Below are 10856 nucleotides of genomic sequence, written 5' to 3'. Positions count from 1 at the left end.
CGTCACACTAAAAGTGGTCACGAGAAAACTGGTCACACCCGAAAATTGTTCACGAAAAAACTGGTCACACCCAAAAATTACAAATTGGTCGAATTTTTGGGTGTGACCAGTTTTTTCTTGACTAATTTTCGGTGTGACCAGTTTTAGTGTGACGGTTATCACGTGTGACCGATCTAGAGCGACCGGTTGTCTTGTGACTGGTTCTCATATGACTGGTAGTCCGTTTACCCTAACGGACACGTCTCAGCTCATGGAGGCTACTAAAATAGTCATTCCAAAATTTTTCCTCGTTACATATACATATATATACATGTAAATGATATGAACGATTTTTTTTCTTTCGATTTCATATTGTTTTAAACTAATGAAAGAACTAAATAGTATATGTTTGTAATAATTGGTATATTTAATCTCAACGACGTGGCAAGTTGGTTAAACGTACGTAAATAAACGATTCAATTTGTAAATTAAATAAACAGTACATTCAATCAATTAAATACTCAGTAGATTCAAAATTTCAAGACGAAATATAAAGAACAAAGATACTGAATATATCAAAAACAAATAGTATTATGGAATAGATATGAAACGTTATCAATCTTATTTATTATTTGTATAAAAATCAGATTTCTTTCATGTAATATTCATATGTAGTACTTTATTTTAAATTCACTGGCAGTATTTTCAGAATATTTAAAATTATTGAGTTAAATGAAAACAATACTTATGTATATCTATAGGTATGTACATGTCATCTTCCTGAAACACTTTTTTGTTTTGTAGGATCAGGAGACTTACATATGTATGAGACCTTTAATGAATTTAGATTATAAATATTTTAACTACCAATACTTTCTCGTAATTACATTTCTATAAAAAAATAAAATCGCCCCCCCCCCCCCCCCCCCGCTTCTTATTCATTAACTTTATTTTTATTTAAACGGTTAACAAGATAAATAATTAATTTTTAATTCAATGAGCAATTTTATAATGAAATTTTAATCTTAATAAATGCCAGATATTTGTATGTATGTACTTATGTACATAATACATATACATATATCTTTAAGCTTCAGATTAATATTCAAGTGAGTTATTTTTAAACTACTAAAAAATATATATTCTATAATAATTTTATGAATAAAAAACATTCCTTTATTTTGATAAAATTTATTTTTTCATCACATTCAGATATATGCATATATATTGTACAATTTGCTGCAGTTTATTATACAATTTTATTTATCAAATTTAATATGCAGTTTGATATTCTATTTACATTTTAAATTTGACTTCATCTACTTGACCAAAAACCTACAAGCGATCTTATTTATAACGTTACACAGTTAAGTTTAATATTTACAAAATATGTACAAATAAATATTTATTGATGCATATTCTATCGCTGAAAATAATAATGATAACAAATTTAAATAAAACGAGACATACATATATAGATGATTTGACATATGAATGTATAATATAATAAGATAATAAACTAATTTGGAAACTTTACAAATAACTAATAGTAAAAAAAATTAATTGAATTTGGTTTTCCCAAAATGAATATAAGACATATGTTTTTTTTGGAAATCACACGAAATCAATTATTACTTACTGGCAAACCAAATTCTAAACAAACGCCATAAAATAAGATTAAGACCGTTAATCGTTTAGTATTGAATAAACTTCAACTACAAATACTCACATTATCATTATAATACACGATATTACATATATCTAACGAGATGGATGGAAATGTATACGTTTGACTATTCAGATGCATATTTTTTTTAATATTGCAGAAATTACAATTCGTCAATAATGACAAAATTAGCCATATTAAAAAAATAAAGACATGAGAGCTCAAGACACTATAAAATAAATATTTAACTAAATAATTTGTTTTCATAAATTTTAACAATGAAAGCAATAGTTCATTTTGTAAATATATTTATTAATTGTATTTAAATATTTAAAAAATAAAATACTAATCACAAATTTAAAATCATTGAATGTGTACATTAACATATCAAGTATATTCTGAAAATTACAAAATATGTTCACTCAAATTTGATATATTGAAATATTGCAATTATTGACTAGTTGAATCATATTTCATGTTAATTGTGGCGCGACAGTCTCAATATAACTGCCATCAATGATAATAATATTAAAATAAATATTAATTACACAAAAAATCTGACAGAATATGAGAAGGCACGCTTATACAAAGTACATAAGATATTACATTTTTTTTATTAAACTTCATAATAAAAGATTTCATAATACATACATATAAGTTTGTTTTGGAAATTCGTATTAAATTTATTAAGTGTTTTCAAATATAGAAGCAGAATTACAAATAGGTACATTTAATGTGTACATAAGTGTGAAGGATATAAAGAAATATTATTTGAATAAATTTGTACCAAATACAAAAAAAAAAAAAAACATTCAAAAACACATACATATGTATGTGTATTCAAAGAATATGAATCTAAGTAGCTGACACTAGAAAAAAATTGATTTGTGATGGATAAAAATATATTACATAGAAAATAAATACCATATATATTTTGATATAATTTAAAAAAAGTGTTAGTTAGAAAATGCGATAAAAAATTAGACAGTCTTATTTAACATGAATGTTTTAGTCACAAATATGACAAACGTGAAAGAGATGTCATAAATGCACATGCTATCACTGAATAAATTACTACATTTAGAACTATGTAGATTGTAAAACACATTCTACAACAGAAATCAAAATATTGGATTTATTATAATAAAAAGACACGAAGGCAATTGTAATAAACTATTAAAACTATAATTAGAGAGTTGAATATGGCATTCACAATGTACATACATGTTATTTTTAAATGCAACGCTTTGCGTGTGCACATATTTTTATGCAAAAGCAGACTTTTTTGATAAAACTCGATATTATTTAACAAAAATTACAAATCAAGAGAACATTAATTGGAAGATATTACCCTATAATAAAAATATTTAATGAAACTAAAGATGCGTTGACGTTATTTACACTATTGATAAGGAAAAACTCAAATATTGAATATATTTATGCATACTAAAAAAAGAGTTTATACTAAAACACTTAATTTTTTTTATTTTGTTCAAACCATTTGTACACTTACTAGCCTTAAAATATTTAAACTTGATTTGATTACACATAAATAACATCTGTTCAATTGTAGAAATACTCTATGACAATTATCACTAATTAATCCTTGACAACAAAAGCGTTAAAATTTAATTTTGGTTGAATTGATACTAAGACGATGATGTAGGAGGGACTCCGTTACTTGTGCTGACAACAACAACTGGTTTTACGATTGTTGTAGCACTAAGGTACTGAGTATTCACGGTGAGAGGTACCCCAGCTTTTATTACTTGATTGCCCATTACCTGAAAAGATTAAAATATATATTATGAATCACACTGAAAATATTATTACATAAATGAGCTGAACAATCGGTTAGTAATGTTATGTACCTATTGTATGTACCATACATACCTTTCCAGTAATATGCGACGAAGCGGTCATCAAATGACCTCCTTGTGAAACAACTAGCGGTGTTAGGCCATTCATCATTTGTGTAATACTGCCTTGGGTACCTTAAAAGTTTAATACGATATATGTAGTTAGTAAATTTGTTTAACTCCAATACCAAACGTGGTTAAAATATGACTTTAAATAAAGTTAAGTACCCGTAGATCTAATGGAAGCATTCATGTTGCCTACAGGTTGTGGTTTGATTGCAATATGATGAGTAGATCGGTCTCCAGAAGTTCTCAAAACTCCATTTAATCCACTTATATTAACACTTACACTTGATTCTAGAAGTTTACATGGATCTCTTATTCTTTGAACTGAATTATTGGCACCTGAAAATTGTTTATTTATAAGCTATACATTTTATAGAATTTTTTTCACAAATATGCAATTACTATTTCAAATTAAATTACCATTGCTAGGTAGCTCGAGTGATGCTAGTGCGCCACTTGGCGCTTGCAATACGCGAAGACTTTGTGGCGATGCGGAAAATAACTGTATAGTAGGATTTACAACCAATCCGCTACCACTCATAACCTGCATCAAACCACCAAGAATAAGTCATTTCAAAACTTGATCTCATCTCAAATCAAATTATATGATAAATTGCATTACCTGGGATACTGGCAACTGTAATTGTGCAGGATGAACAATTGCCGTTTGACCGTTAGACGACATAACCGAAGAAATGACTTTTCCTTCCACAGTTTGTGATTGATTATGAATCTGTCCATGTTTTATTTGTCCTTGATTTACAGTCATAACTGATCCAGGATTGACAGTTGTTACAGTGAGTGTAGGCATATTGGATGAAATACTACTGATTTTTTGTCCTCTTTGAATGTTGGGATTGATTAAATTCAAGGATTTGGGATTGGTTAATATCCCATTGGAAATATTTTGTGAAAATGAACTAATAATCTGAGCAGATTGTGTTCTTTGAGCTAAAGATGTGGGGATTGATGAAGCATTATGTCCCATGTGGGAATAAACAGTAGAACCATTACTTGAATGTAAGCTGATAATCTAAAGAGAAAAGAAAGTTGATTAAAAAGGACATTAAAAATACGTATGTAGATATTTGTTTATTTTAATAATATTCAAAAAACCTGAGCGTGAGGAAGAGACTGAGGGAGTCTAGAAGATTTAGTTGTCAAATCCAAAGAGGTAGACACATTGGTTTGAACTGTTGATGGACTCAACCGCGTTAATGCTGGTGACTGTGTTGTTACCAACACTTCAAGACCACTATGTGATACTTGCATCTAATTAGGATGAAAAACATGGAATTAGATACAATAATTTGTTTAAAATTAAATGAAGAAATATTAGCAATAGCTTACTGGTGCACTTGGAGAGGATGTACTTAAAAATAATGGACTAACTCTTGATGGTATGATTTCATCAACTTCCATTGCAGTTTCTCGATCTAAAAATTAGAACCGATTAAAAGTATGTCATTGTTTGCTATGTAGAAATCTTACAATAACAAAATAGTTACCATGATTTGTTGGATGTCTAATTCTTGTAGGTGTAGGAATATCTCTACGTAAAGTTGATAATTTTTGTTGATGAGCAATTTTTTCTCTTGCTAACCGTTCCATTTCATGTTCAAGGTCTTTCTCACGGCGTTTTAAAAGCTGCAAAAAAATCAATATGTACATATATAAAATGATCGTAACTTAATTTTTAACAGTGCACTTAAAAAGGTTGAGCACAATTAAAAAAATAAAGTGTGATATTCATAAATATTAATTTCGAAATAAAACGAGATGTACCTGGATGTATTTGATGGCAGAATCTAAGATAGAAAGATTAGATGACTTTTTATCATCTGCTGAAGAAGGTAATTGTAATCTCAAAGCTTCAAAGCATTCTTTAAGGTGAGCTCTTCTATTCTTCTCCAATTTGTTATGGACTTCTCTCGTTCCAGCACGTGGGCCACTTGACCTACAAAACCACACATTAAAAATAATAATAACAACATTTTACATAATTTCGATGAAGATAAAAGTGGATAATTTCACTTGTAAGGAAATGTAATTTATTATTTACCCATTGCTATTACTTCGAGCTCTTGGCAATTCAGAACTACTGTCGGTGAACAGTGTCGGCAATGTTGATATTCCACTCGGCATATGACCTCCGAGAGTGGATGGGGGTGGAACTGCAATTGGGGCACTAGCGGGTGGTGGTCCAACTCGTAATCCATTGCGAGGTAAGACTATTGAAATGTGTGGTGGTTCTTCTTCTGAAAAATAAAGCAAACAGGACGATCAAGTATGGCACAAACGTAACAACCGAGGTGCAATAGATGAGTACCAATACGTGAGCTACGGGTCAACGCCTTGATTGTGGTTGCTTGTTAACGCAAGGTCGCCCCCAACACCGAATCCAGTTATCCTTGCCCCCTCTCACCCCACTCCTTTCGCCTTACGACTAGACCTCGACTACCATGTGTCCCTGTCTAGACACCCAACCAACTCACTGGTTGATGATTCCTCTCAATGCCAATGACTGAATACTAAAACTCCCCGTCCATTACGGCACGTGTTTAGGGCACAATACGCTACTGTGATCATAATTAGTATATATGACCGTATGTATATATTATATATATACATATACTAAGATTCTTGTGAAATGTTTTTCGCAATGTTGAGGGTGATGATAATGTGGCTTGGATGTCGTGGCAGCCATGTTAAATTCAGCACAGATGACAGTGCCGAGGAATGCTGACGTTGTGGGTGCACGCGATCACGAGCACGTAATCCGCAATGCCAACAACATGCATATTTAGCACAATCCCAATTATTAATTAGCTTAGTATGCGTCTAATGATAATTATAAGTAATCATAAACAAAATAAAAAAAACAAACATATTTTTAAACTTTGAAAATAGTTTTTACGAGAAAAATATGTGTACGTAATATATATGTATGTATGTAAATACACAGGAGGGAACCTACTAAAGCGTGGAAAAGTTTCTCAGAAAACTTTCAATTCCCGAATTTTCAACAATCAATACGATAAAGGCTTTTTTTGGGGAGAAAAACTCTTTTCAAAGTAAAATAATGGAAATTATATTTTGAATGTCGGTACCTATTCAACAAAGGACATATTTACATTGCAGGTGGAAAAATCGTTAGAAATTATTGTTTTAGTAATCGTTTCTTATAACTTGGATATATGTACGTATGCATATTTATATTGCAATATATTTTATGTACACGTATTACATAAATCGATTGAAGGGGACAAATTTTGATGCCATCCTATAAAATTATACTAATTATTTAGTCAAATTACTAAAGCAATACATATATTAGTAAGCAATCTTTATTACATTTTGTTGTTTTACCCAAATTCAATAATCTTAGCATTTTAAATTGCACAGAAAGTTTACTGAAAGTGCGGTACTCGAAATATTACTAATGCGGGTTGTATCCTTTTTGCAGAACTGTATACATCCTCAAATTACCCAAGTTAAAATCATTTACAAATCTGATTGTGGCATAACATGTTTTCGTTCTGGATTTTAATAATAATGTTTGGATTCAAACCGAAGGCAAACAAAATGTAAAATGTTATTTTTACTATGTTATCTAAAATAGGCGCAGCTTTCAAACAAAAAGCAAAATATATGTTTCTGGAAAGTATTCCAAAAATAACAAAAAAACAATACACACTGTATTTCAAACGGCTAACAAAGACATCTAACATTTCTAAAAATAAAAACGGCCCTGGCCTTCATCATCCTGTGATCATTAAATTAAACCAGGGCTGTGAAATCGTTTTTTTCCCATTGATATAATTTACGAATATCTCTGCATTACTAATACAAGCTGGCGCATATATTAAATAAAGAGATGATGTTAATCATTATATCTTTTTTTTTTAATTAAACACACATGAAAGCGAAACCAAAAAAATAAGCAAAATAACGAATTTGTCAAATATCCTCGATTTTATTAAACCCTTTGAATGCTGAATCAACCTGAAATACGCCGATGGGCGTTGTCTTTTGAGTATGTAAATAATAAACAAGAATACTAACCGCTAAGCCTTTCCAGGTAGCATTGAAAAAAAAAATGCATTGAACATGGGTCGTGTAATCTGTGGCAATGTTTATAAAGACTGGTTTACACCGGAATTTCTGAATTTATAACCATAGCAGAATTTCTCGATGGAAATCCCTAACTACTGAGTATTTTAGACTGCATTACATATTAACAACGATGAAGAAGATGGAACTAGTTTTGGAGAAATGCATTCATTAATAGACTTCTTTTGTTTATTTTATATTATTGGAAGATATATTAGAGAATCTAAACACACCTTTACAAAATTCGAATTCCTCGGCGGTATTGATCTAAGGTTTGTTTGGATTAGCTACAATTTTCATATCTGCTTTTTATTGTATTTCTAAATAATTCTAGCTGGACATGTTGGCGAAATTTCGAAAAGAGTGGCGGGCTTTCAACAGAAAAGACGGCAGCGCTCATTAATAGAGGTAGGACCGGAAGCGTGCTTTTTCCAGGAAACAGGGCGTTTTGGGTCTATTTTCCAGGAAATAGGGCAAACTAAAAGCTAGAGTGCAAAAAAAAAAGGTTCATAATAAAAATGAACAATGCACTGCGAACAATGAACAACGCAAAACTTGGTCCGCTGTTTACTCATTAAGTTAAGCACGGGTTAAGTAATGTAAAGTGGAAATATAAAACATACATTTCAAAGCATTTTAGAAAACAGTATCAACTCTATTGATATGTCTATAAGATGATGTGAAATACATATACGACTTTACTTCAATCGGGAATAATTAATTCGTCAATAAACTTATTTTATGAGAAGCGATTATTCGAAGTCGGACCAATATTTGCCGTCAAAAGACGACAACACTCAAAGGGTTAAACGAGAGGAAAAGACAAAGAAACACTGTTTCAGGGGTCTACCTCACGGCACCGAAAGTGAAAAGGTCGAAAAAGCAAATATCGGAAGGCAAAGATCGAAAGATCAAAAAAAAAGGGTGCATGGTAAACGGTCCTAAGCATATATAATATACACCAGCAGTCACATAAAACGGAACGCTTGTGAATTTTACGACTTCGAGGCCATTAAAGGATTATCCCTTTATGTGTAGGGTTTTTAACGACCAAATATTCTAAATATGATTGTTTTCTAAGATTTGAGTTCTGTATTGTGTGGGTTTTCGAGGAGAAAGCATCAAATTCGAATTTTAACACGTCAACATGAAAAAACGAGCTCAGTTATCATTGCAGAAGAGTAAGAATCGCGACATTGGCGAGTTCAGGATTTTCCTTTCGGTCAATTTCCAAGAAAATGGGATGTTCTATATCGACTGTTTCGAGAATACTGATAAAAAAAAAGAGAATCTGGAAGTTTTGATCGTAAGAAGGGGACCGGACTGAAAATATGCACATCGGAGAGGCAAGACCGTGTAATAACCAGATTATCTTTACAGCAGCGATTCAAAACTGCTGTAGAAATAAGAACAGATGTATCGTCACAATTTTCCATGGAAATCAGTGACTCGTCAGTAAGAAGGCGAGTCAGAGAAGCTGGACTCTACGGTCGGAAAGCTGCAAAAAAAACCACTACTAACCAAGAGAATGAAAAACAATCGATTGGAATGGGCGAAAGCACATGAAAATTGGAGTCCATCAGATTGGCAACGAGTGATATTTTCCGACGAATCAAAGTTTAACCTCTATAGTCCTGATGGTTTTCCGTATGTCTTAAGGAAAGTTGGCGAAAGGTATAATGAAAATTATACCCTTAAAACTGTTAAGCATCCTCCAAGTCAAATGGTCTGGGGATGCTTTTCGTACCATAGCATTGGACAATTGGAGTTTCTACAAGGTGCCATCGATGGAAAAAAATATAAAAAAATTTTAGAAGAAAGCTTTGTCCCATCGATGGAAAACTACCTTTCATATTCCGATGATATGATTTTTCAAGATGACTCTGCTCCTTGTCATTTAGCTAAATTGGTGAGTATTCATTTTATTTGATAGCATTGAATATAAATTATAAAATTTCAATCAAAAAACTGAATTTTTTTTTTACTTTTTTTTAGGTTCGGGACTATTTACAAGAAATGGGTGTGAAGACACTACCATGGCCTGGCAATAGTCCCGATTTAAATCCAATCGAAAATTTATGGATGTGTATCAAGTACAGGTTAAGGAAGAACAATGTTACTACTCTTAAATCGTTGAAAGAAATAATAGAAAATATATGGTACGAAGACTTCCCAATCGAAAATTTAAAAACTTTAGTAGATTCTATGCCAAACCGAATAAAAGAAGTTATAAAATCGAAAGGAGCCGCTACAAAATATTAATTTCTTTTTTATAAGTTGTAAATAATAATATGTGACTGTAATAAAATTAAAAATGTATATGTATAGTGTTATTTTCATTTCAAATTTCATTTAACAGTGAAGTCAACGCACGGTCGTAAAATCTGCCCTGCATTCAATTTCTCCCCAACTCATTTTTATCACCTTTTTTTTCACCTTTAGTGTTACACGAATGCAATATGGTATAACCTATCATTTAAATGACTTTCGGTTTTCGTTTTATATAAGATTACCGAAATTTCACGCAAAAACATGTTTCGCTTAAGCGTTCCGTTTTATGTGACTGCTGCTGTATATCAGTGGCATGCGGTGAAATTATCTCTTTTTGTCATACAGCCTTGTTTAATGTGCGCGAGCAGGATACGGGAGGAAAAGCCTGTTCCTCTTGTTCCTGTTGTATCCTGCTCGCGCAAATTAAGTGAGGATGTACGACGGCGGGAGAGACTACTAACCGTTTTTCATATGTATGCATGGTAAACGAACATTTTCGACTTTTTCACTGTCGAAATTTTTTACGGTCACGCCTGTTTCAGATATGCATACACATTTGTTATTGGTACTCTCAATTAGTAATTTATCAAATTACACACATAAAGTAAAAAAAAAAAAAAACGATTAATTGAGTCCTAATTGAAATCCAACAATCTTTACATCGATTTTATACATATTTAAATACAAAACCTACTTCATAGGCCGATTCTAAAAATAGCTCCATTCTAATAATAAACACATGTATGTATGTATATAATTGAAAAGGTCGCGATAACCAGGCGCAGTTATCAAAACATAAACACGCATCGATAAGCAATCGAACTCGCAAACACACACACAATCTGTTGCCACGAATCAAATCGTAATATGTAATACACACACACACTTGCGCAACTATATAT

General features: G+C 31.5%; 2 protein-coding genes across 7 annotated transcripts in view; one reads left to right on the top strand and one right to left on the bottom strand.

Annotated features, from left to right (window-relative positions):
- Positions 1-10856, top strand: part of LOC143920231 (uncharacterized) — a 433558-nt gene that overhangs the window by 27911 nt on the left and 394791 nt on the right. The gene's annotated exons all lie outside the window — the stretch shown is intronic.
- The window catches only part of LOC143920209 (uncharacterized), a 39481-nt gene continuing 29787 nt past the window's right edge, over positions 1163-10856 (bottom strand). For 3 of the 6 annotated variants that reach the window (XM_077442969.1, XM_077442964.1, XM_077442965.1), the window contains 10 exons: positions 5633-5828; positions 5356-5527; positions 5079-5217; positions 4921-5006; positions 4687-4842; positions 4193-4603; positions 3991-4114; positions 3733-3909; positions 3539-3639; positions 1163-3429 (listed from right to left, as the gene is read on the bottom strand). In XM_077442969.1, the coding sequence (XP_077299095.1) occupies positions 3295-3429; positions 3539-3639; positions 3733-3909; positions 3991-4114; positions 4193-4603; positions 4687-4842; positions 4921-5006; positions 5079-5217; positions 5356-5527; positions 5633-5828 (1697 nt within the window). In that variant the 3' untranslated portion in view covers positions 1163-3294. Of the gene's footprint in view, positions 3430-3516; positions 3640-3732; positions 3910-3990; positions 4115-4192; positions 4604-4686; positions 4843-4920; positions 5007-5078; positions 5218-5355; positions 5528-5632; positions 5829-10856 lie in introns of all 6 variants that reach the window. The other 3 variants (XM_077442970.1, XM_077442967.1, XM_077442966.1) reach the window with 1 other exon arrangement.

This window comes from Arctopsyche grandis, chromosome 12, assembly GCF_051622035.1.
Source record: "Arctopsyche grandis isolate Sample6627 chromosome 12, ASM5162203v2, whole genome shotgun sequence".
NCBI classification, from domain to species: Eukaryota; Metazoa; Arthropoda; class Insecta; order Trichoptera; family Hydropsychidae; genus Arctopsyche; species Arctopsyche grandis.
This window is presented reverse-complemented; position numbering and strand designations above follow the sequence as displayed.